Source organism: Mangifera indica, chromosome 8, assembly GCF_011075055.1.
Source record: "Mangifera indica cultivar Alphonso chromosome 8, CATAS_Mindica_2.1, whole genome shotgun sequence".
NCBI lineage: Eukaryota > Viridiplantae > Streptophyta > Magnoliopsida > Sapindales > Anacardiaceae > Mangifera > Mangifera indica.
In genome coordinates, this window is record NC_058144.1 from 11,036,927 (window position 1) to 11,064,145 (window position 27,219).

Below are 27,219 nucleotides of genomic sequence, written 5' to 3' on the forward strand. Positions count from 1 at the left end.
GCCAGATTTTTGTTTATGCACGTGTAACAGAAATCACATGGTGTGATCCACGTGTCAATCAAAAACTCAATTGTGTTCTAATTGCCGTCACATTTTTCTTGTGCATTTTTCTTTCAAGTTTTCAGATGGGCCGATTCTGATTCTCACTGTCATCTCCACTCACCCACGGACTTCACAAATTTTTATATTCTTTTTCATGTGCCTTTTTGGATCATGTAATTATACGCCTCGCTTCAATCATCTCTCGTATCGTAACTTGTAAGTACGAAATATAATATTCATCTCCATCGCCTCTTCTCTTATTTTACCTTTCATGGGCTCTCTTTACACACCATAACTACTCATTTTCCTTGCTTTGTTTATATGTTTTTATTCTGGACAAGTTTAATCCATATAATTGACCTGTTAGATTTGTGATAAAATAAGATCTATTTCCTCTTTGTTCTTATTTTTATGAGATTTCAATTTGCTTCTTGTTGTATTATTCGTAGTAAGCTGTAAAAAGATTCTTTCAAGGAAAAATTTTTAGTAGGTGGTTTTCTTTTTTCAGTTAAATTCCAAGGAATGGGTTTCTAAATTTGTTTAGATTTGTAGTGGTTTCTATTATAAAGTCAAAGTTTAATTTTTTTTTATTAGGTATAATATAGGGCTTTAACGAAGTGCAATTGTTCAGAGAGATAGTCAGAAGTCTCTGCTTTACAATTGAAGAATGAATCTGAACCTTCTTTGAAACAGGAATGGTTCTCTGATTCAAGAAGAGGCGGAGCACTTAAAGAAACAATTAAAGGTTTAAACCGTCAAGCCCGAGTGTAAATAACAAGAAAAATGGGATCTTTTAAAGGTCATGCTCTACCAGGAACTCTTTTTCTTTTAGTTGGTGTGTGGCACATATGGAGCTCTGTGGTTCGATATGTATCATATCCCAAGTCATTTCGGGTCCGGGTTTGGAACCCAGTTCCTGGTTTTGATGGGAAGCTCAAATATTTGGAACTTTATGTGGTAGCAATTGGTGCTTTTCTTGATATGTGTATTGAGCTTCTGTACTCAACCCATCTGAAGTTTTTGGTCAATGGTGTCTTGAACCGGCATCACATGAACGATTTTGAACATTCTGGGATGCTTCTTATGTTCTTTATCTTCGGTGTTATTTGTTTGCTCTCTGAGAAAACGAGGTTGGTTGCTCCTACTTTGCCTTTTTCATTTCAATGGCCTTTTTGTTATGTTATGTATTGCTTAAGTTTTATCATATTTTAGTATCTTCTTCATGGGAATAAATGATGTAATAATTGAGATGGAATAGACTACCGGAGTAATTATGATTTCTTATCAAAATTATGTAATAATTATTTGTCCATAGTTTTGATTAGGTGAGGAAACTATTTAGGAATAGTAAAAGAACCTAGAAAATGAGAATCCAATGATAGAGGATGATAATGATACTCCTTTAAAAAAAATATTTCCCAATGCTTTGTTGAGAAGTTACAAGAAAAGAGCATGCATTTTGCGGGCTTTTCCACATAATGACTTCAAAAAGCTAAACCTCTTTTATGTAGATCAAGCTTTAAATTTTAGTCTTTTAAATTCTGATAGTAAGGGAAGACTCTTAAGTGAATTTCTATTTCTCAGTGTGCTTAGGATTGTAAAGTTATATGTTTCATACTTCTTGAAGCTTGGGAAATTTGACTTTAGAATCTATCAATTGAATTGAGGGCCTAATTCTTTTGGGTTCTGAAAATCTGAACTTCAAATGCTCAAGTTTTTTTTTATAACTGTTAATGTTACCGGTCTGATCATAACTGCTACTGAGAGATATGAGATTTGATTTGGTGGGTGAAAGGAAAAGAAGAAATTGTAAAGGGCTAAAGCTGCAGAGTGTGAAATTGTAAATGAAAATCTAGATAGAAGTTTCAGTATGAGGCTTGCTGAAAAAATTTTCAGTGACCTGTAGCGAATCCCAGTAACATCGTTTCATACATATTTCTTAGACTTTATTTCTAGTGATAACTGCTCTGGCATTAAACCCCTAAGTTCCAGCAAAAATCCTTTTTTCTTCCCATGATTTCTCAATATGAAACTGAAGTATGCAGACCTGGAAATTTATAAACAAGTAGAAAGTTCAATTTATGAATTCATCACTGATTAACTTTTGCTTTGCCCTCTCATCATCTTTGTTTATGTAGTATCAGACTCAAACTAGGTTTTCTTTAATAACTTACACTCCTTCTTCAGGTTTAGAATTTCTTCTTTGTTTAAAGAAAAACTAATTTTCACTGATTTAGATATTAGTTTTATATCTTTAGATTTCTTGAGAAATTTTAACATTTCATGTACAAAACTGACTTGCAACAATGATTGTGTCCCCATCAGAGCAGACCATGATTTTGTATCTATTTTTTTGTTATTGTCAGGCTAATCATTAGCCATTGGAATGATGTTGAAATTTCATTACTTTTTTTCCAATTAAAATATTTAGAATAAATTTTTGATAATCTTAGATATATTGCAAATTGATTTTATGTTTCCATTTAAATCATTTTCTTCAGCTTTCTTCCCTTGCCTGAAGGATCCCTTGGTTTGATTGCTGCCACAGCATTCTGTGCAGAGTATCTACTATTTTATTTTCATTCAACAAGTCATAAAGGCCTTGAGGGGTATTATCATCTCCTTCTTGTCCTCTTGGTAGGGCTTTGCATTTTAACGAGTGTTGCTGGAGCTATCTTCCCAACCAGCTTTCCTATTGATCTATGTAGCGGCATTGCTATAACTCTCCAAGGCCTCTGGTTCTATCAGACTGCCTTCACTCTCTATGGTCCCATGATGCCAGAAGGCTGTGGACTCAACGGAAATATGATTTCTTGTCACTCCAGAGACAGCGAAATTCGAGGTGAGTTTTTCGCTAACTTCCAGCTCTTTTCCTTGGTATTGGGAGTTCTTGTCGGAGTTGTGGCGGCATATGTTTTTGCAGCCTCAAGATATGAGAGTTCTGAATCTGATATTCAGAGCTTACAAGTGGTCCGGGATGGGTCAAGATTAAATTAAGGGTATTCTATCTTTCCGTGTAATCTGTTTAGGTAGATATAAACTGGAGATTCATAGTTTCATTTGAGTTAGTAGCTCTTTCAGAGTTGATATAAATTTACTGTTTAGTGCATAATATAACACACTGATTAACTTTTGAAGCATGTATAATAATGCAGTCTGGATAGACTGTTAAACCAAAATTTGTAATGATAACAGATGTTAATGTAATTTGGGACATCTCATTCTACCATTGATGATCATACCGAGACAATTATACGGTTTTAAAGCTTTCCAGTGAAAGATCAGGTAGAGATGGACATGAATGGCGTTGCGTTTTCAACATTGAGAAAGTGTGAGACTAAAAGAGAAATAGTATTATCTTCATGCCTTGCGTAAGTAAATGAGATTATCTTGTGGCTTCAAAATCAGGAGGATAATTGATAAAATGATAGACAAACAGGTGTAGGAATAAGGATTAGCAAAGTCCAAAGTTCCTTCATTATTGAGGCCGGAGACAAATACGGCTTTCCATGGGGCTTAAACTGTGGATTTGTTTGCTTTGAATTAGGCCAATTACCTATTTCCAACCCAAACTATGATGTGAAGATTTTCACCTTTAAAGTCTGAAAATTTTATTTGCCCACCCATTTTAGAGTAAAATATTGTTTTGTCCTTTGTAAATAATTGATATATGATGATTGAGTTGTCCCAAACTGATATAATAAAAAACCAATAAAACCAAATTCAATGAATCATCTCAACCACAACATAACAAAAGCATTAACACCAAAAGACAAAAACCGCAAAAATAGAAAAGTACAGAGCAGGTTCAGAATATGGTCACCCATTTATCTCCTTCTCTCTCCCAATCCGAACGTTCCCCAGATTGGATACCTTTCAAATTTCAATCTCTTTAGTAGTAGAAGAAGTTGGAACATAAATAAATATAATAGAGTCGTAGAGATTAGAAGCCAAATTCACATAAAAAGATAGTTGAACATGAACATGTGGTGCAAATGCAATGCCCACAGCTGCTGCCACATATGTTAAAAACAATCGTAACTCAACAAACATCATTTGAAAAAAATTTCAAATCTCCATCCATGTGTAACTAACTCACAAGGGAGAATGGATAGGGGACTGGTAAGAAACAAAATGGAAATGCAAAAAAAACCACTATCAATACAAGCATTCAAAACTATTTTGATTGAGAGACTTGTCTGAGAGAGAACCGCCATTCTTCTTCACTTTAAAATAACTCTTTTTAAGTTTAAACTTCAATGCACCGTTATGTATTATTCCAAAGGGTTTCAAATTTGCCCCATCTCGCTTGGTAGACCGCCATAAAATTCAGATTCAGTTTATTTGGCTTAATCAATTCATGATAAAAGGATGTGATTACTGAACGTTCGATAAACAAGTTGTCCCATTTTGTGTGAAAGGCTAACGGGTGTTGCTCATATAATAAACAAACAATAGTTGAATAACCTTAATTTCTCCAAGAGAGAGTTTGAAAAGAGTATTCATAACTATTTTCTTATAATCCACCCAACATCATGTAAAATCTATTTCAATCCAATAATAGCTAATGCAGTAAGTTTGAAATTTTAAACAGTATAAGAATTTGATTTATCTTGCTACTTTACACACATTGAAACAAACCCATACAAATTCCAGCTTGTAGCAGCTATTTAAACAAAATTCCAGCTTGTAGCAGCTATTAAAACAAAGCCATACAATTGAGAAATAAGCACATTAGATGCTCATTTTCGGAAAACAAGCACAGAGAATTTGCTAAAGGAACTATTTGAGAAATGTAAGGAATACAGCAAATTCAGGGAATTTATAATATTGTGCAGTGTAAGCGACAATTATGTCATATATAGTATTAATTGAACTTTATTCATATCCCTAAAAATAATAGCTTTTCTATCAGGATATGCCAAACCCATGATCACTGTTCAGTACGGAACGATAATGGAATCTATAAGCTCCTGAAGTGGAGCAAGCTCCTTCTTGTCAATTAGACCAAATTCCTGCATTCAATAGCAGTACACTTAATATAGCAACCAACAAAATATTGATAATAATAGAACTAAAGACACATTCCTCATCAGAAAACATGCATGTCTTGCCCAATTGTTTAACTTCATAACTGAACAGGGGAAAAAATGCTGTGATTGCAACTTATACCTAAACAGATATAAAGAATAGGCACATAATCTGGTCTACCATAAGGTTGGGATGAATTGTAACTTACACAGGTAAATAGTATGAAGTGCTTGAAGCATGTGTTCAGATGAGCTTCTTCCTTAAGGTTCACAATTTTTTGGAAGTGAGAGTGATAAATGTGAGCATATACACGGAACAATCTTTTGAATATTGTTTTCACAACATCCTTAAAGTTGGGCGGAAATGGAACACCTACAAAATTTTCAGAGATAATTAAAAATTAGCAGGGTACACAAATATATACAATCTGGTTACCAAGTGAAACCAAAATAGTGTGCCAGTAAAGATAGTGATTCTCATCACATAGGATATGGTTTAAAAAATTCTCACCCTGAGCTGCAACTTGACCTTATAATAAAGAATTAGAAGAATAAAGTACATCTGTGATAATCTAAATACCAAGCTTTTGAGGAAATATGGACTCATCATCAAGCTGAGACTCAATCCAGTCCATTAAATATTCCACATATTTTGGAGCAGAGACCTCAATAGGTTTTTTGATTTGTACACCATCTGCCCATCTGTACTCATACCTGTGAAGTTTCCCAACTTTATCAAGTGATGAACATCAAAAAGATACAATGTAGATAATTAAATAGTAGTTTCAGAGTCTTCAAAAATCATGGAGGCAACTTAAGTTGATCAAGCAATAAGGAAAACATAAATGACGTTTTAACTATTTCAAATTTTTTTTGGTAAACTGTAGCTTACTTTTTAGACTAGTTACAACAAAAAGAGAAAGGATTTTATGAAGCAACACAACTCTTAATACTTCAAAAGATATTGAATGACTGAAGCAATTACATCTTAATGCCAAAATTGATCAAATGGTAAGACACTGAGGCAAAAAACAAACAATATTTCTTTGGAGTCCCAAAGAACAGATTATATAGTATAATTTGAAATTAAAAATCTAATGGCATACTTGGGGCCTGCTGTCATTGTAGGGCAGTTCTCAGCAGTACAGAATTCTGTTAGGGTACCATACAGCAGATTTACCTGGTTGAAGAAATCCACAGCTGAAATAGAGAAACCCAATAAACTTATTTCAGAAATGTACTACAGAAGATTGGTAATAACTTATAGCGAGTGGAAAGTTTGTTTTAAGACATTTTCTCAAAACATCTTTCAAAAAACAACACATCTATTTGCACCAATGCAGTCTATTTCAAAGGGAAAATAATAATCTATAATATGGGAGTGAAGAATATTACTGTTGACAGCAAGCCACTCATTTAGATCCTCCCCAGGAGGAAGCCTTACTGCTTCCCTCAGGTTTCCACTACCTAGGGTCGCATCAATATGTTTCCGAAGCTGTGCACCCTGCATCCAAAGTTCAGTAAAAGATAAACATTAAAATTTTCGTTTTCAATTTATTTTTTAAAACAAAAACACAAAAAGTTACCAAACACATCTCAATCTTTCAACCAAAAAACACAAATATGAACATCATACCATACATCGGAGAATAGTAAATATCACATGTTATTAAGATAAGAGCAACTTCAAAGACAAAAACTACTAGTTACAAGAAGAATACCAACCTTACTCCCTGATGGGGCACTCTTTTTTGGGCGAAATGTCCTCTGATTTCTGTTTCCAGAAAAATTTATCAAGCAAGATTACAACTGAAAATTAAGTAACAAAGTTCTTCAACTCATGATTATATATCAACATGAAGTACAATAATACCAGACAAAGTCCCTTCAAACACATGATTATATATCAACATGATCATCAACAAATACATGAAAAAGTGAGCAGGGAAGAAGGGTGTTCATGGTGAAGGTTTGAAATATATTACGTCAGATGGATATGTAAGCAAGAGACATCCCTATTTTGAATGTCAACATCAAGGCTTTTCTCAAGGCAATATCGCCATCGCCTTGAGTATGATCAAGGCAACCGGTGGTCCAAAGGCGATTGTCTTTAGTGGATTTTCAACACCTTTGGAGAAGCTTTGAGCATTAAAAAAAGTATAGTTTATAATCACACAAGACTTCGGTGATGTTTGAGGCAATTTCGAGGATTATCGGTGAGTTTCAAGGTCGTTAGAGAGATTGACAAAGAGTTCTAAGATCGCCAAAGAGGTCATCGACCAGTTCTGAGGTCATCAGAGATGCTATTGGAGAGATTTAAGGTTTTTGGAAAGATCACCAACAAGTTTGGAGGTTGTCATAGAGGTTGCAAAAGAGATGGTGATCAAATAATAATATTTCATTTATAATTTTTTTTCCTTTATTATAATTTTACACCTGTCACATAAATTGCAACCACCTAACAACTTTTTATTTACCGATTTTTCTTCTCCTTCACTTAACCCTCTACTCCATTTTCTTGTTCACTCAAAATCCCTTTTTATTTTTTTTATAGCCTTTGGTCCAAAGGCGACACCTTTGCCTCACTTTTTTGTCTAGGCGATAGCACTCCTCATTGCCTTTAAGTGCTTTTTGCTGTTAACAACTACGTCAACATCAATTCAAAGTCCTACTATTGTTTAATTATTACAAACCATAAATTACTACACATTCCCTTGACGGTCCATCATCCTAGAATTAACAAAGACAATGTTTCCATCTATAGTAATCTACGTCTGCATATTTCAAATTTCTACTCACTCCCACACATAAAACTTTTTTGACATCAAATCATTATGGTTTGAAGTTTGCACTTACATTTGAGGGCTATAGTACCTTTCATTAAAATTATTTCACAGACAAAATCATCAGTGAATCCACAATTTTTTAAGACACATTAAAACAACTATATTGATCAAATGTACAAATCCTCGTACATAACATGATGTATCACAAATTGCCACAGTATGAAGAACAGGACATGACTGCTTATACAGGAAAGCATAAGGAGATTGTGGCTAGCAGCCTCTGAATGAATCCTTTTCATAAGGAATGCCATCAATGGGAATTACCATGTACCTTCAACAACAATCTATGCTGAGTTTGGTAGTCAACAAAACTTACTACATGTCCACACAATAAACTTTTATCATAAAAAGAATATTGATATTATAACATTAATGTTTATCGCTCACCCAACTGAGCTTCAACAAGAAATTAAATCAAAAAGAGATTAAAAAATAAGGATAGCTTGTGTTATTTTCAATTAAAAATTAAACTATGTATCTGGTGAAAAGTGGGAACTTAGAGGACAAGTTAGAACCGTTTTCTAATCTAGATAAATAAAGTTCCCGCTACACTTAATTGAAATTGCAGAAATAGAAGATACTTTTAACAGTTCATAATCACACAATTATAAAAAGGCTTAAAGCCTTAAATAAAAAATCATGCAAAGAAAATGTTTAAATCTCAATATACTTGCATGATCTATATCCACGCGAATTATTCAAAACATATACAAGTAAATTTTATTAACTATACTTTTTACAAACTGCTAAACACAATCTCCTGAATCTTTATTCGGCAACCAAAAAAAAAACACATGAATTCTATTTCATCAAAGATTCAATCCATAAAAAATGAATACACAAAAACTCGACTCGCCACTTCACAAACACAAATCAGAATAAGATATTCACAACATAAAAAGAAAATTCATTAGATTATTAGAAAACAGAAGACATGAAATAAATAGAAGGAGCGGGGCAAAAAATAAGTCCAATTGTAAACCAAAAGGAAACTTCAGATCACAAATTATTAACAGATCGGATCATATTAAATGCAAATTCGCTTTTGATTCGAACTCACCTCCCTAAACCGAAGAGGCTCATGGTCGGAGAACGACTCGTGCGTCTGCGTGTGCGCGATTTATTTATTTATTTTATTCGGCTCAAAAACTGGAAAAGCTTCCTTAATTTCTGGCTTTTTATTTTTATTTTTTAACTTGTTTGATTGTGCCTATTTTTAAGGTGCAAAGAATGTGTTGTACTTTGTGCTTTAAGAGTGGTACTCTATGCTTCGTTGATGGAAAGATTCATTTTAAGAAAATTAATATTTTAATTATTTTTTCGTTATACTATTTTAAATAAGAAAATGCAATTTACCGAATTTGCCCCTCAATATTAGAAGGGGAAGCAACGTATTTTGCTCACTTCGGCCGCCTTGCCCATCCAACCCTCCCACGGTATTGTCACTTTATTCAATGATTTTCCCGTCTAGAACTTGGTAACTGTTAGACATGACAGATGGGTTGAGTTAATTCGAAACCCAGTTAAAAAGCATGGCCTAAAAGAACATAGTCTGCCACGTGCCATGGGTTGGCTTGATTCGATACAACACTATAATTGGGACTATTAAAAATAAAAATAATTTAATTGTTTTTGGCCCTGTGGATGCAGAAGTCACTGGCCCAGTAGACGTTGGCCTGGGAAAAAAATTAATTTATTATTTTTTTTTTTTTCAAATTTTTTTCTATATAAACCCCTCTCCCCCTTTCAAAATTCATCTATGCACTTTCAATCTCCCAGTCTTTCAATTTTTTTTAATCTCATATTTTTTTCATCAATCTCTCATTCACAAACTCTCTGAATTCACAAATAATATTTTTCTATGTTTATAATTTAATTTTTGTTTTAATTTTGTCAATCAATTATTATTTTTCATAACTTTATTTATCAAAATATTTTATAAATGAATCTAGACTCAAATGAGTTCAATCTGTTTGAATATTATAACACTAATGATATCATTAATGATCCATATGGAACAGGAGCATAAACACTAACAAGTAAAAATATGACAGTTATATGCTCGACAGAAAAAAAAAAGAAAAAAAAAGTTTATGATATGAGATCATTTTAATCAAATTCAGGAAATGATCCAAGAAAGAGTTTGTTGAGCAATGTATAAGCACTGCGATTCATGTTTAACATGTGTGAATTCGAGTGACACGGGACATCTTCATTAACATATTATAGCGTATTGTAAAAAAATTTCACATGAAATGAGAGAGCAATAAGAAATTGTTTTCACCAAATTGCAATCCATTGGTCCTGATGCCAGTGCAATAGGAGATTCGAGCAATTTCAGGCACATGGAAGAAATGTCCACTTTCACAAATTTATATTTTTATAAATGTCAGATATTCTTCGTATTTTTTCTCTCATTATTTCCTTATATCTTCCTGTTTTTTCTTCTACTCATTTTTTTTCAATAAATATCAACATATCTATTCATACTCTTGCTCTCACTTATTTCTTTTCAATTTAAATACATGTAAATCTATTATTTTTGGGAGATTTTCCTATGAAATTTAAAAATGAAATAATAATGGTAAAAGTAACAGGACGAGAATAATGATCAATGATAAAGATGATTGGAAGATAATGATGATCGATGATTTTGGTAATGAAAATGATTGAAGAAGGATGACTGATGATTGATGGTAAAGAATTAAAGTTGACATGAGAGGAAGGAATAAAAAAATAAATAAAATAGGGAAAAATAATTTTTAGAAAAGGTAAGTAATAATGATAATTATTAGGTGATAAATTGGTATATTCAATATTATTCAATGATAAATAGGTGAATTATATTTTTATTTTTTAATAAAAAGCATGTTTTTAAATTTAATAAAATTAAAAAATTTGATAATTGAATATTGTATATTTATATTAATAAAGAATAAAACAATAATGTGCACTAAAACTAAATGGTGTGAATTTGTTGTTTACTAAACATTGGGTTGAAAATAGTCGTTTGACCTTTAATTATTTATTCTTGGACAACTTTAGCCTTTAGCAGTAAAGATGACAATTTTGACCTAAATTTAGAGTTCATGGTCGACCCCAATTATAATGGAGAGAGGATTTATTGATATAAATGGGAAAGGGATGAGGACGGAAACAAAAAATATCCCTACAACCAGTGACAAGTCAGGGATAGGGATACATATGTCCCCTCCTTGGCCTATCCTGCCTGCATCCTTGTCTTTGTCTTTTATATTAATATATTTACTTAAAATACTAACATATCCTTATAGTTTTAGATTATTTATATTTTTTTCAAATTTATTTATGTCTTTTATAATGCATATAAGGGTGGCTAGCTTATGCTATTTATGATATTTGAAATAGTGGGTTAATTTTAGTTTTAGTTAATTTTGTTGTTTAATATGTTTATGTTGTATTCAAAGGATACAAAGATAAGATTTCCCCCCAGGGGGTACGAAGACAGTGAGAGGAACTTTTTGCAATTAAAGGATGAAGAATTTTTGTTATCCTCGTAATGGAGATGAAGATTGATATCCCTTATAGTAACAGAGGCAGAGAAAAGAATGGAGAATAAGGTATTCGACTTTGTCTCTTCCCATTGTCATCCTCATAATGAAGAGAGAGAATTTTTGTCATTCTCATAATGAAGAGAGGGAATTTTTGTCATCCTTATAACAAGAATGATGATTGATATTCCTTACAGTGACAAAAATGAGGACAAGAATAGAAAATAAGGTATTCGACCTCATCCCTCCCCATTGTCATCTTTATTTAGCAATAGCATCCAAAATTTAACCAAAAAAATGTTTTTCACTGTTTTAGTACAAATATCAACATCAAAACATACATATTTCATAGTATATTACAGAAAAATTAAATAATCTATGACAAATAATATTATTACTTTTTAATTATATGTCCAATAAGAGTGGTTTTTTTTTCTTCTATCAGTCATAAGTAATATGATTCATTCTAGTTAATCTATTAGGTATTTGGAGAATTTCTTACAGCCACTCCTCTCTATAGGCTAGCTTTAGCACTGTAGACCTTGTAACACTGTACTTTTGTAATTTATCTCCACCAATACAAATGTGATTTCCATGTTGTACTATTTTTTCTCCTCCTCTCTCAACACTCAAGCAACACAACTAAGCAAATAAAACACTAATGGAAGATTCAATGAAACAGTAAAAACTACTCACAAACAAAAGCACAAATTTATTCTATTTATTTTTGGGAAATGGATGCAAAATTACATAGGTTTATTACACCATATAATTCATCAAAAATAGAAAAACCATAGTCCCAAAATTACAAGAAAAAATAAAATAGATTCCTAGTTGATATCTTAAGCAATTCAAAAGGCCTAGTTCTCTTTAACAATTCCTTTCTTCTTCTTTGAATTTTCAGATGTCTTTTCTCCACACATGCTCTTCCTTTTTGTTGTGTCTAACCACCTTGTTCTCTATTGCTTTGTCATGTTTTTCCTCTATCTTTGGTGGTCCAGAACAATTGTGTGCATGCCATTTATTCCAATCCTAGGCTATCATGTGTGTATGCTTGCACCAAATTGTTGCTAATCTTACTACTACCATGTGTCCCATTCCTTAGTGCTTTCATTTTGCAGGAAACATATATCTAGGGCCTAACATTACCCTTTTCAACAAGAACCACCTTGTCTTCAAGGTAGAAGTATGGAAATCGAGTGGTTTTGTCAAGTTGAATCCAATGAAGTTGAGTCCTATTGAACTATTTCTTAGTTGATAATATTTCCCCATAATTTGAATACCTTGTATTTTGAAGATTAATGTTAGGTTCAATTCCAATATTTCATATCTAAAACATGGGCCAATTTCCTTATCTCCATAATTGTAAAATATTCACCTTTGATAACCACAATCTCATCTCTTATAACTATAAGATAATTCATTGTCATGAACATAACCAAAGTTAACACATATGTCTCATTTTGCTCATAACAACAAATCAATGCACTCCAAGAGGCCAAATCTTTCTTAGTCATGTGATTAGACAACTTACAAGTTTCATTAACATATGCAACCATTGAATTTGAAGTAATTATGTCTCTTCCAAGCATTCTATCATAAATTTTCTTCATTTTTTGTGCAATTCCAATAACATAACTAACACAAACAAAGCTCCACAAAATTAAGTCAATAACATTGCTTACATATGAAATGTTGCATGCATCACACAAATTTCTACCAACAACGTGCATTTTCTTCAATGTATCACTAACACACATAACTGAATCAAAACTTACTTTCACAACGTGATGACTAATCAATTTCTTGTCAAAAACAATTGAATAAAATGTGTTAATTTAAGCATCAAGAGGGTGACTATAATTAGCAATCACCACATCACCCTTTCACATAAATTTGTGCTAAGAATTGGTTTGAAAGTAAAGCGACTTTAGGGTATCTGAATCAACCACTGACCTTGATTTTCTAACAACAACATTACTTTCAATTAGAGCTCTTGATTAAATTTTTGAATGTCTAAAATTGAATAAGCCACTTATAGGGTATAACTTGAGTTTCTCAAACAATTCCTCTTGTGCTTGAGGCCTCAGATACATAAGTACCTCATTTACATAGTTAATGTGTGACACCTTTTTAAGGTACTCTATGTAATTCCACAAATACTTAATGCCCTTATTTCCAAAGGGAAGATCTTGTGTGGATGCAAAGGTAAGTGTTTCATCAGGAATATTGACACAATTTCGAAAGCCAATTTTTATTGTTAAAAGCTTGTTCATTTCACCTTTAACAACAATGATATCACCTTTTTGCCATGTGTCATCCAAATCATAAAATAGTTTTTCAATATCTTTTTCCTGCCAAAATTTCTTCTTGATATCCCAATATTCGTAATTTACAAACTTTCCCTTTTTTTGATAAGAAATACCATTGTCATCTCATTATTCACATTTTGTTTTTCCATAACACAACTCCTCTATAGAGTTTTTAAGGTCATCTTTTGCTTGGTAAAATAACCAAAAAGTTGGCTTGATAATGACTGGTAGTGCTATCGTCTACACCCAAATTAAAATCCTAAATTTTTGTAACAAAAATGTAGTAAAAGAAAGTAGGGATTGTTCCCTCAAACAGTTCCAATTAGTAAGTCATTACTTATCTCGCAAAACAATGAAACTGGGGGGTTTCTGAATTGAATATGAATTGTAATTAAAAACAGTAAATAAAATTCAACAAAATAATCTAAAATAAATAATCAATTTGACAAACTTTGGTCTACGATCACATCCACTATTAGAACTATGATTGATAATCAACACCCAAGAATATCAAATTAATTATTCAAATATTCGTTGTGGTATTAATTACTTGTCTTTCTTTATGATTAGTCAACCAAAAACATGTATTCTAGTTAACTCTTATTGATTAATAACTTGGATATGATCTCGAATTTAATCAAACAACAACATTAAGAATTAGAAAGACCAACGAAACAAGACAACACAAACGTATGACGCTGCATTTAATCCAGTTGAATATTTTCCCTAGGAATTACAATTCCTAACGCAGCAAACAATAAATCTCAGTTGTTATTTTGATTAGATGGATTGAACAATTATTGATTCAACATTTAAACTAGTAGTAGATTATATTAATCAATAAACTAATCGAGTGCCTTAACAATCAACCAATACAATCATAATAAATAATACAAGAAAATAATCAATACTTGAATAATTAAGAAGATGTATTAAAAAACGAAAATCTTACAATTCTTGTAGTTCAATGAGTTCAAATCCCTTCAATGAGTTCAGATCCCTTCAATCAAGAGAAAAAATTTTAGCCCACTGTAAGTCATGCTCAGATATCCCCTCATTAAGATAAGATGAAAAATAGAAAAAATAATCTCTCTTCTCTAAAAAGATATATATATATATATATATATATATATATATATATATATATATATATATATATATATATATATCCTCTCCAAATTGAGTTTTGTCTCTTCCTTGTATATCCTTTATCTATCAAAAAGTATTTCCTTTTTTCAGCTAATAATCACCCATTTTTTAAGAAACAAATTTTGACTTTCCTAGAATATCTCAGTTGATTTGGAATTCAAAATTTAAATTTTGATTTCTGTTCTTGTCATTATACATGTCCATGTCTAATCAGCATTACATATTTTGTTGACTAGTAAATCTACTATACTTTTAGTCTTTTTGGCCCAAATTTAGCTCTGGAAATATTCAAAGCTTTTTAAGTGCAAAAGAAACATAATTTCATTAGATTAAATTAAATTTTCACACAACATAAGGGAATGAAAAATCAATATAATGACAATTAATAACACTATCAATGACTCTAGTTGCAAACCTTCTGTTGATACAACTTTTACCATCTCATCAAGATCAACAACCTGTTGTTTGCTCATGCAAAAAGTTCACACATTACTTTCATGAAAATTTGAAGAAGGTACATATTGGTGCTTCTCTAACAATGCTTGTAAATAAGTGACTTGTGTGACATCATATGCTCAACAGTTAAATATCTTGGACAAGTTGAAATTACATCGATCAAAGTAAATAATATGAGCAAGAGAGTTAATTACATGTATTTCCTTCTCCAATTTACCAAAAGTATCTTTGGAAGTCTGTGAAAAGAGTAATTCAATCTTGTTAAAAATAATAATGTTCACAAATGTTGTTGGATGATTTGCTTCAAGAAATGAAAATACATCACGATGCTTATATTTTTGGAAAAGAAAGTTTTTGGCATTTATAATGATGATAATAGATTCAAGTTTGATAAGTGATTATGGTTGAGATACCATAGTAAAGTTCCCTGACCCAATAGTCTCAAGCTTTATATGATCAAATCCTCTTTTCATCTTTACAAGTTGTTCTCATGCTTGAACTAAGCTATTCTTAATAATATAAGAAATGTGACCTTCTGACAAATCAATTGATTTGTCAACAGTACACCACATTTTCCATCAGTTATCATCATTTTTTCTACTCTAATCTTTTCTAAAAATCCATTCAACATCGCCGATAACATCTGTAAACTAGCATCAAAAGTCATTCACCAAGTCAAATTGTTGTTGCATTAGAAGGTCCCCATACGATGGTTCATCTTGCATCAATTGGATGTGTCTTAGGAGGCTCTGCTTGAAGTTGCTCCAATCGAAAAATGGCTTTTATCTCTCTTGCCATTGCAAATAATTTTGGTCGATGCCTTGCATATAGAAAACCCTTGTCATCAACCTCTATTGTTTAATCAAATGGTTTATTGGAAGATATCACTTGGCTCAAAGTGCCTACCTTATCGAACCTTTGTTATTGAGGATTGACAGTTCTAGTTATTGGCGAGACATGTCTTAATAGTCACTTCCTCAATTCTTTCCTCTTCTTATCTCTAGAAAATTATGAAAAAAATTAAAAGATCACAATGTCATTTACTCAAGCATGAGTTGGGAGTGATAGAACGTTGGTTTGGTGCATCACCATAGGCAAAATTGGACTAAGAAGATTCAATGGTTATGGTTGCATTGGCTTGGAAAATAAGAAGATGAAGGGTCAAGTGGGGTGGGGTTGTAATGTTTAAAGTAACTGAGTTGGGTTGGGTCAGGTTAGAGAAGTTTGGATTAGGCTAGGTAGGAATAAATGAGTCTAAGTTAGAGTTTTAAATATAATGGGGCTATGTTATATAGGTTTCATTCTGATTAAATGAGTTAACGAGTAGATTTAGGTTGGGGCATAAGTGATATTGGGTCTAATGTGAGCCAATTGGGTTTTGAGTCTAGTCTTATAGTTGGGCTTTAAGACTTTGGGTTTGATCAGACATTAAACATTGGATTCTTCTCATTTTCTTGAAAGATAATAAAGCTGAATTAATCTTTTATCATAAAACGAAATCTCCTCCCTTTTATTTTTTAAATGTTCCAAGTTGGTTAATCATACTTGCAATGCAAAGAACTTTTTGCTCCCTTTCCTTTGTTTATCTGGTATATAACACAAGGTCCAAGTCTCAGAACAAGATACATGCTCTTACAAACCAAGAGCAAACATTAATATTCAGTAGAAGAGTTAAACAATACAAAATATTAATCCATATTAAGAATAAATGATTTCTTAATTCTCCACTAGTGATGCAATGCCCAACCTTTGTAAGTACTGATGTGTTAATTCTCCATTAGTAATACCTCATGTAAAGAAAGAAGTATCAAATCCAAAGCTCTTCATATGATTTATATAGTCAAGTCATCTAACCCAAAAATCTAAAGCTAAACATTACAAGGACTGATACACAAAATAAGTTGACATTCTCCATCATGTACACAACCAAAACTTATTACCAAAAATACAACCACAAATAGTCAAGCTCTATCACTTTCACCATCTAATAAACACAACCCAAGAATTTAAGTTGTCAAACTATTATCAGTTTTCATACAAAATATAATTATATACACAAGCTCTCTTACAAATTGATGTGAAATAATATTCTTCAGCTAAACAATTCGATAAGTCATTACTGCATGAATGAACATGTTTTTTTTTAAACTGTAGTTGGGTCTCGAACTTTGAATTGGTAACAACCTATCAACTGTCGTGCAGCCTCCAGCTATCAGAGACAAAGGGTCAAGTATGTGAGTAGTGAAACAAGTTGGGGTATAAAAAAAATTTTGACTTTAGGTCTTTTTTGAAATAATGTCATATATACATATGATCATGCAATTTAACGATCTACAAATGTTCGTAAAGCCTACAACAAATTGCCATGAAAATAAAGTTTATGGGAAATACCTAAAGAAGAATACTTACCTCACTAATCCCACCCTTGTCGATTTTGGATATTTGTTATTAAATTGAAAACTTTATAATGTAATAATCTAGCAAGAAGTTTTATTCTTCTTTTTGTTGTTGTGGGGGGAGAAAATCAAATTCTTGTTAATCAAGTTCTTCTTCTTCTTCTTAGGGATGTTGGTGTATCAACATCATTAGCATTTGTTGTATCCACATCTTCCTCTACATCACATGTCAGTAGAATTTTTTGTATTTATAGCAGCTTCGAAATTCTCAACTGCTACATTTTCATCTTTTCCAATCCAAACAGGTGTCTCATCCTCAGCTCCATTTTCCATCCTAGCAGCTTCTTCATCCTTAACTGCATTTTCCATCCAAGCAGCTTCCTCATCCTTTACTGCATTTTCCATCCAAGCAGTTTCCTCATCCATAGCCCCCTCGGCACTCTCAAACCTACAGGCAGTTGAGTCTCTTTCAATCTTAGCTTCCTTATCCACATCCCCCTCAACCAACTCATGCACAACCCCTACAACCACATTATTATTTTGTTCCTCACCAAAATTGTCTTGTCTAACCAGCCATTGCTGGTCTTCGACAAAGGTCCTAACTACAAAAAAATCATCCCAAAATTCTATATAGTTTACTACACCTGTAGATTTTAGTGGAGAAATTAGTTATCAAGCATATGCAAGAATTAAAAGAAAAAAATTAATAAAATGAAGCTTTGATTAATTAAAAAAAGAAGACTTACTAAGACCACACATTGGTTTTCCCTTTATTACAACCTTATGACCATACTCATTAAACCATTGTCTCATAAGAGCAATTTGTTCCGACAATAATTCATATTGTTGTGGAGCTTTATGTGGCACATGATAAACACATGTGTCAAAGCAAAAAAGTGGCGAAATTGCCAAGCTCCGATATTTTTGCCTCTTCAAATGTGCTGGTAAAAGGGCTTGAGGCAATCGGTCATAAGGGGAAAAAGAAATATTCTGTAAAAACAAAAATGTATCATTTCATATTAAAATAACTTATAATATATTCAAATTATTTATTATATCTATATAAAATATATGTTAGCTTATCTAAAAAAAAAATTTAAAAAGTATTACTTCTTCCATTATTGTCTGAAATAATGCTAATATAACATCTTTATTTTTCAAAGTTGACCATATATTCTTCATCGGTCTTTCTAATTGGGGAGACCACCCCATAGACAAAGGAAACTCCTCTAGTAACTTCACTAAAACATTCTTAAAAATTTCAGTTTGAATAATGTTTATACGCTTTAATACCCAAATCTAAAATAAGAAAAAAATGGTTAACTATAAAAATGTAATGAAATTTATTCCTATACAGATTTTAATAAAAAACAATTCTTACCATTAAGGTATAAGAACAACTGTTAAGTCCCTTTGCCTGTTTCTGTTGATATAAAGCGAGACTCTTATGGATATTTACAAACAACATCTCCCTTCATGCATACTCGCCTAATTCATGGAGGTTTGTCAATAATGATGCATAACTATTTACATAACAATCGGTGTGACTGACTGCTATTGTATTTCCTAATATGTACATAACAACCGTCATTATTCTGTATATTAATTCACCCTCACCAGTTGTTATATCTTTCAATATATGTAACCTAAAGCCCTTTGACCTGGTGTATAAATTTCCAGGAGCTTCAAGGAACAGTGTCCTAGCCAATATTCTACCATCTTTTTTAATACCTAATATTGGCAAACCTATAATGTACAAAATATCTAATAAACCAAAATGTAAATTTATTTGTTCATTTATTCTAAGTCCCTTTGCCTATTTCTGTTGATATAAGGTGAGACTCTTATGGATATTTACAAACAACATCTCCCCTCATGCATACTCGTCTAATTCATGGAGGTTTGTCAATAATGATGCATAACAACTATTTACATAACAACCGCCATTATTATGTATATTAATTCACCCTCACCAGTTGTTATATCTTTCAATATATGTAACCTAAAACCCTTTGACCTGGTGTATAAATTTTCAGGAGCTTTAGGGAACAGTGTCCTAGCCAATATTCTATCATCTTTTTTAATACCTAATATAGGTTTGTCAATAATTGGCAAATCTATAATGTACAAAATATCTAATAAACTAAAATATAAATTTATTTGTTCATTTATTCTAAAACAAGAGGTATTCACATCATAACACGTAGCCAAGGCCTTTAAAATACATGTAGAATGTTTCGGCATATTATATAATTTAAGAAGATTGTTGAAGCCCATCCTTTGTAGGGCTTCCATAACATCATCTGCAACATCAAAATTTTTTAAACCCTTTGCATGTTCACGGATTCTGTAAGCCATTTTTCCTAAAACAAAAATAAAAAAATGAGCAATATATTTATATTAATGTAGTATGTAGAATTTGTGGACAAAAAAAAGATAAAGATAACTAATATTGATAAACACCAACTAAGGGAAGTGGGTCTTCAATAGATATGATTACCGACTTCTACTGAATTGATTAATGGCGGCAGTGTAGTCTCACGTGCATCGAAACAATGGATCAAAGATCACATTCCAAGCAGAAAAACGGCTGGCGCATTAGCAAATTCGACGTCTAATGACAGTATAGTGAAAAGATAACATGAATTTTGAAAAGAAAAAGAGTGGAGAGGGGATAAAAAGAACAATAAGGTATAGAAGAATAAGTTATCAAACAATGATTCTTGAGCGTCAAAGGATATGAGCAAGCTACAGAATAAGAATCTTCCTCATTAAGGTGCATCTTGTTCTCAGGTTTAGGTTAGGGCATAAGTGATATTGGGTCTGATGTGAGCCAATTGGGTTTTGAGTCTAGTCTTATAGTTGGGCTTTGAGACTTTGGGTTTGATCAAACATTAAACATTGGATTGATTTGAGTTAGGAGAACCCTGAGTTTGGGTTTATAGTAAGTTAGGTTTGGACTATTGATGTGTGGGTTTATATGTCTAAATGGATTCGTTTTTTATATGCTTAGAATTTAGGTGTGGAATTGTTATTGGGATTTTGTTGAAATTAAGAAATACGGGGCTTGGATTTTAAATGAACATAGGGTTGGGTTGTAGGTTGAATTGTTAGTTTTTAGTTCTAGTCAGATCTCTTTAATTTTCATACCTATTTGAATGCCTTCTTCTCCAGTTACTCTATCCTTTTATGTTTCTTTCAACTAGAAAACATAAGGGGCAAATAGACAAGTTGATTCTTAGGGTTGGTCTTCGTCGGATCCAACCAAATATTTGCTTTTCTTGTCGTTGAAATCTTCCATCTCTGCTAGTTCAACTTCCTTTCTTTTTGTTTCTCTATCAAACTCAATTAAGATACCCTCCCTATACAAATCATTTTCCTCCATTACCAAGACAACCCAAGACTTACATTTACAATTATGGTTCGACTTTTCCTTGCCTTTTACAACAGATACACACTTTGTTCTCCCATCATTCTCAAATTTCCCACTATGTTAGTCATTGGATGGGCCTCATAAGGTCGAGTCTCTTTATCCACAAAATCAAAGGCTCTGATACCAATTGTTAGGTACCTTAAGAATGTCTTGCAACAAATCCTTGTACAGGCTAGCTTTAGCACTCTAGACTTTGTCACATTGCACTCTTGTAATTTATCCCCAACAATACAAATGCAATTTCATTGTTATACTATTTCTTCTCCTCCTTTCTCAACACTCAAGTAACACAATTAGGCAAATAAAACACTAATAAAAGATTCAATGAAGCAATAAAAGCTACTCACAAACAGAAGCACAAATGCACTTTATTTACTTCTGGAAAATGAGTGCAAAATTATCTGGGTTTAGTACACCATATAATTCATCAAAAATAGAAGAACTATCATCCCAAAATTACACGCACAAGCAAAAATGATTCCCAACTGATATCCCAGGCAATTCGAGGGGCCTAGTTCTCCCCCACAATTTCTTTATTCTTCTTTGAATTTTTTGATGCCTTTTCTCTACACACGCTCCTCTTTTTTGTTGTCTATAACCACTTTGTTCCCTACTGCTTTGCTACGTTTTTCTTGTGTCTCTGGTGCTCTGAGCAATTGTGTGCATGTCATCTATTCTAATCCTAAGCTACCATGTGTGTATGTTTACACCAAATTTTTACTAATCTTGCTGCTACCATGTGTCCCAGTCCTTTGTGTTTTCACTTTATAGGTAACATATATTCAGGCCTAACATTTTCACAATATCATTAATACACATGTCCAAATTTATATTATTATCATATGTAAATTTACCTATTATTTATTAGAAATCATATGAGATGAAATGATTGACAAGTATATTATTATTTTTTATGGTACAAATTATTGGCTAAAATTTCCTTGTTCTCCCAAATTGAATCCAAGTATCCAACATTGAGCTATGTTACCAAACATCAGCTCAGCTATACAATTGAATTAATAAATCAAACAAACAAATTTTATTTATAAATCTATTTATAAAGAAATGAGTAATTAAATTTTTTCACCCAAAGTTCAGTTTACAAAATTTTTTCACCTTTTAATGATATAAATAATTTTTTTAAACCCAAAATCAAATTCTTTTTAAGAAAACTAATGGTATAAGGGCAGAATAGTAAATTTATTATATATTAATTTTAAAAAAAAATTATAACTCTTTTATAGATCAGAACCAAACGTTATAAATATAATAATTTAATCCTAACAAATGTTTAAAAACTCATAAATCTATATTTGAAACCTTTTAAAAACTATATCCATGGCACTACTCATTTAAAAATTACATATTACCCCTATATATATATAAGTATTATTATGAGCCCCAAAGTTTATAATATGATTTTATACCCCTAATTTTTATGTTATATTCAATTTTTGGGACTGTAATTTTCATTTTTAAAATTATCAAGGGGTACATTAAGTTTTATAAATTTTACACTCCTAATTTTAAAAAAAATTATTAATATTTTTAATATTTTAAAAAATTATAATTTATCTTTAAACATACAATCTTACGCAATTAACACTCTATTTATTTTTGTACTATTAAAATTACTATTGTCATTTGTTAGCATTATTGTCTTAAAAATTGGAAAGAGAAGAAAAATAAGTGAGGATGAAAGTAAAGGAAAATAAATAAAATTTTATATAGTTTAGATATTTAAAATTTTTTTATTTTTATTAATTTAGAATTATATGTTTATTTTAAAAATTAAATTAGTTGAAATAAAATGTAAATTTCACTCCTTAATAATATGTTTGTTTTTTTATTATTTAAGTTTAATTTCTTACCTTGAGTGCAAAAATGTAATTTACTCTAAATAAATATAATAGAAGAATAAGTTAAACATCTGTGGACTCTACTTTTAAGATAAAAAGAGCGTGAATTAATTGCTTTGGATTGGCCCCAATCTGACACAATTAAATGGCCCTAATCTAAATATTATTTTATTTCATTAAAGAAGGTAAAAAAAAAAAAAAAAAAAGAGATATTTACAGGAAAGCATTATCGATTTTGATTGAGGACTCCAATGACAAGTATTAAAATATAATTATAAAATTTTATGATAAAAATGGTGCGTCATCGTCATTCTCAAAGAAGAAAGCACAAACATAAAATAGTATTTGTGAGATGCGCAAGTAACAGATCCACCGCCTCGGAGTCCACTGGAGGCATGCATCTGTGAGTCTCAGTCTGTGCATTTCATTTTCATGGAATCAAAACCTCTGTTTATAAGATTGTGAATTATAAGTAAATGAATAAATATTACTCTAAAAATATGAGCAGTAGTAGTTCTACCTCAGCTTTTACGGTGTCGCAGTGGCACGAGCTTGAGCATCAAGCTCTTATCTTCAAGTACCTCAAAGCCGGCCTCCCCGTTCCCCCTGATCTCCTCGACCCGATTCGTCGGAGCCTTCAGTTGATCTCTTCAAGTTTGTTCCACCACCCGGCTTGTAAGCACCTATTATTTACTTCTTCTTTTTTTTGTATTTTATTTTATTTTTAGTTGTTAAGAGCTAGGGTTTTGGTTCTGTAGTGGGGTATTATGGGAAGAAAATTGATCCGGAGCCGGGGAGGTGCCGGAGAACTGATGGCAAGAAGTGGAGGTGCTCCAAAGATGCACATCCGGACTCCAAGTATTGTGAGCGGCACATGAACCGAAGCCGTTACCGTTCAAGAAAGCCTGTGGAATCACAAAATGGGACCACCGCTGCCCAAAATCCCATCGCTAATTCAACCTATCTCTCACGCTCTCCCTATTGTATTACTAATAAGGACTACAGGTATATCATTCTTCTTCTTCTCCTTTTTCAGATCTGTTTGATGAGTTTATTTTTCTGTAACGTCTATTTTTGTTTTAGGTTAACCTTGTTTTATTGGTGCGTCAGGTTTATAAATTCATCTATAAGATAATGGTCCATCTCATTTATTGGACCTTTCTTGTAACATCTTCGATACACATCAGAGTTTTATTAAATACTTCTGGACATATTGAGTATATTTTGTTAATTTATTACTGGAATTTCTGACTAATTCATCTAACTAATTTTGATTATATCATTTGTTGGAGATCTTTTGAATTAAGTGGGAATCATGAACTTACCGACTCTATGTGTTTAGGAATTTTCAGTAGAGGCGCTTTTTCGTTTGTTTATAGTTTTAGTTTGGTGGTGGATCAAGATATTGGTATGCTTTCATCATTTAGGAAAAAATATCTGGACTGTTCTTCGGAGATCTGTTGTAAGTGGCAAATGGTTTGGCCAAAGTTGCTCATATATGCCTTGTTTGAAAATCTTCTGCTCCCTTGGTCCTATGTTTTAATGTTTTGTCAAGTCATTCAGAAGCTTTTATTCTCTATGAAGAAATTTCACAGATCCTTTTTTTTTTTCTTATATAAAGACATAAAGGCCCTACAAATATATATTTGTAGCTATTTAAAATAGCTTACCTCAGACAACATTGATATTGTGCATGAGTAAGTTTCTAAAATAATTGTGGGTCTCACCTCTAATGTTGGCACCATTTGACCTTATGCTCTTGCTGAAAGACTATCTACTTGCACCCAAGGGATACTTCCTGTTTTAGAATTACAAAATTCCCTCCCCCATCTCATTTGAGGGGAGAACAAATATTATTTTCGCCTGGTAGGGCCCCACATACTTCTGGGATCAGTATCTAAATTAAAGGGACTTTGGTTTTGTGTTAAGAAAAATTTTTTCTAGTCTTTTGAAAATAGTTTTTGTTATAATCAATTCATTCTACGTGCATGCTATAATTTTGACAAGTCTTTAATACTGAAAAAATGAATTAATACTTATAGCTTTTGTTGATCTGTCTTTGTGAGGGCCGAAAAATTTTTATTGGTTTTTAGAAGTGGCATTAAGTCTTAGTTCATAAATTTTGTTTTAGTTTTAATAATATAAAACCTTTTTGGAAATTATAGCATGCTTGTATAATTTAGTTAATATAGGCAAAATTGTTCTTACGCAATTTTATATATAGCTTATACTTTGTACAGAATCCTAGTTTTTGACTAAATTCTAAATTGTAGTTTTCAAACAAGTATGATAGTATCTTTTTCCTATATATGTATGCACAACCATTTTTAAAAAAAATTTTATTTGTTTTGTTGCATGTTTTGATATTAACCATTAGTCAACTCTTATAAATTTATGCTATATATAGTCTATTGAACTTTATGAAATTTTGTTGTAAATGGTCTACAGAACTTTGTTTATAAGCACATGTTGATGGTTATGTTAATGAAAATGTCAGTGACATTGGATTAACACAGCTGTCATGTTCACATAGTTCTTATTAACTTTTTACATCTTTTCCTCCTAACATGTATGAAAATGTCAGTGGCAAAGACTGGCCATTAAAATTCTTATTAAGGGCATATATGTTGAACTTTATATATCAACTGCTTGAGGATGGGTTTTAGTGGCTTGACATTTTACCTTCATAAGAAACCTCAGGTGAAAGAGATTGCAGTCTCAGTGAGCAAATACAGGTTTTATGATTGGTTGTATAACATTACAGTCTTCTCATGTGTGCTAGAGATAACAAAATAACATTCTTGTAGAGCATGATTAATGTATATGTATTTTTCACATATTATTAACATTTCTGTGAAATCTTAAATTTTGGTGATTAAGAACTAAAACTTAGAGAGAGATCAAAGGCCGAATTAAAGGTATTGGTTTGATTTAGATGTGGCTTTGCTTGTGTTGTAATTTTTGGCATTATTTGGTTGACCGTTTTTCCGTGGTGAAATCAGTCTTTTTGTCTTCACTTCGTTAGGGACTTCTCAGTTGGGTAATTCATTGAAAGTAAACTAACAGAATGTTGTATGCTTGGTATTACAGGTGTGTCCAAGGAATGAAGCCTGAAGTAGATGATGGTGTCTTTCCAATGGCATCAGAGAGTGTGAGGAGTTTTGGGATAAATTCTTCTGTAGATGGTGCATGGCATCTTACAGCATGTGAAATTCCCTCAAACCGTTTATCAGATCAGAGAAATGGTGCATTTCTTCAAACAAGCAGCTCCACTGTGCAGATGCTACAAGATTTTGAACCAATTACTACTGAAGCAGCAATATCAAAACAACAGCAACATTATCTATTTGGCAGGGGGTTTGGCTCACCAAGGTCTGTCAAACCAGAGAATCAATCCCTTCAGTCTCTTCCAAACGAGTTGCCTAAAACCATAGATTTCGGTTACTATCTGGATGATCAGAGAGCTAATAAGAATTCATTATCCGCAACTCAGCTATCAATGTCTGTCCCAGTGGCTTCTTCTGAATTCTTTCCAAGGCCTACTCAATCTTCAAAGGGTAAGCCCGATCCCACCTAGTTCATAGTTTTCAAATTATTATGATTTTCTTATCCTTATAATATTCATTTTGTTGCAGATACCTCTATGGAAAAGTTTCTGAGCTAGAGATGTAATGGGTTCGTTAGAAGACTGGTCTAGTTTATTGTCTTTGTATCATCATGTTTGAGTTCCCACTTTTGCTGCATTAGCAGCTTGTGTACTAGTAAGTTGTACGATTTTACTTTTCTGTGGCACCTAGCTGAATTATCTTCCAACTTAAAAGTGTGCACTTAAGTTTACTATCTGGAATAAATGTGCTATGAATTCACGGAGTCTGAGAATCAGAATACATTGGTTTGTCTGACCTTTTAATCTTGAGATTTTTCATTGGATTAAATTCGGTGTTTTGGATATCGCGCTAAGCTTGGATTGAATCCAGCGTTCTTTTTCACTTGTATCATCTCAAAGAACCACCGGTGCAGGGGGATTTTGGTAATCTTGACAAGTTCCTCAACCGCTCTGCATCCCTCTCATCAATTTTACTTGACATTTCATGCAAACTGGCCAATTTTTATAAGTTTTTAACTTTCTTTTTAGTTCATGAGTTCTAGTATTTTCATTTTTTTTT

At 32.1% G+C, this 27,219-nt stretch overlaps 3 protein-coding genes across 4 annotated transcripts; 2 read left to right on the plus strand and 1 right to left on the minus strand.

Annotated features, from left to right (window-relative positions):
* Positions 1-98: 98 nt before the first annotated feature.
* On the plus strand, positions 99-3,271 carry LOC123223908 (transmembrane protein 45B-like). Of its 2 annotated transcripts, none has more exons than XM_044647376.1 (3): positions 99-258; positions 736-1,172; positions 2,544-3,271. In XM_044647376.1, exons 2-3 carry the CDS (start codon positions 826-828, stop codon positions 3,037-3,039), a joined length of 843 nt encoding a protein of 280 aa, XP_044503311.1. In that variant the 5' UTR covers positions 99-258; positions 736-825; the 3' UTR covers positions 3,040-3,271. The 2 variants fall into 2 exon arrangements, with proteins under 2 accessions (XP_044503311.1, XP_044503312.1); XM_044647377.1 differs by having other exon boundaries at positions 101-258; positions 637-1,172.
* Positions 3,272-4,845: 1,574 nt separating this feature from the next.
* LOC123223909 (MOB kinase activator-like 1A) lies at positions 4,846-9,129 on the minus strand. Its single transcript, XM_044647378.1, has 7 exons — positions 8,979-9,129; positions 6,798-6,846; positions 6,468-6,576; positions 6,179-6,272; positions 5,653-5,786; positions 5,282-5,445; positions 4,846-5,057 (listed from the first exon to the last, which is right to left on the minus strand). The coding sequence occupies exons 1-7, from the start codon at positions 8,999-9,001 to the stop codon at positions 4,983-4,985; spliced, it is 648 nt and encodes a 215-aa protein (XP_044503313.1). The 5' UTR covers positions 9,002-9,129; the 3' UTR covers positions 4,846-4,982.
* Positions 9,130-23,331: 14,202 nt separating this feature from the next.
* Positions 23,332-26,926, plus strand: LOC123222798 (growth-regulating factor 5-like). The gene is made up of 5 exons (XM_044645763.1): positions 23,332-23,456; positions 23,562-23,728; positions 23,812-24,058; positions 26,144-26,610; positions 26,689-26,926. Exons 1-5 carry the CDS (start codon positions 23,338-23,340, stop codon positions 26,715-26,717), a joined length of 1,029 nt encoding a protein of 342 aa, XP_044501698.1. The 5' UTR covers positions 23,332-23,337; the 3' UTR covers positions 26,718-26,926.
* The last annotated feature ends 293 nt before the right edge of the window (positions 26,927-27,219 follow it).

Bases quoted from the DNA above. Each gene is read 5' to 3' on its own strand.
- LOC123223908 (XM_044647376.1), top strand. From the start codon at position 826: ATGGGATCTTTTAAAGGTCATGCTCTACCAGGAACTCTTTTTCTTTTA. The intron at 1,173-2,543 runs GTTGGTTGCTCC...CATTTTCTTCAG, and splicing joins TTGCTCTCTGAGAAAACGAG to CTTTCTTCCCTTGCCTGAAG.
- LOC123222798 (XM_044645763.1), top strand. From the start codon at position 23,338: ATGATAAAAATGGTGCGTCATCGTCATTCTCAAAGAAGAAAGCACAAA. The intron at 24,059-26,143 runs GTATATCATTCT...TTGGTATTACAG, and splicing joins ATTACTAATAAGGACTACAG to GTGTGTCCAAGGAATGAAGC. The intron at 26,611-26,688 runs GTAAGCCCGATC...ATTTTGTTGCAG, and splicing joins GCCTACTCAATCTTCAAAGG to ATACCTCTATGGAAAAGTTT.
- LOC123223909 (XM_044647378.1), bottom strand. From the start codon at position 9,001: ATGAGCCTCTTCGGTTTAGGGAG. The intron at 6,577-6,797 runs GTTGGTATTCTT...CTTTGGATGCAG, and splicing joins GTGCCCCATCAGGGAGTAAG to GGTGCACAGCTTCGGAAACA. The intron at 5,446-5,652 runs GTATTTAGATTA...AAAATTTTGTAG, and splicing joins CATATTTCCTCAAAAGCTTG to GTGTTCCATTTCCGCCCAAC.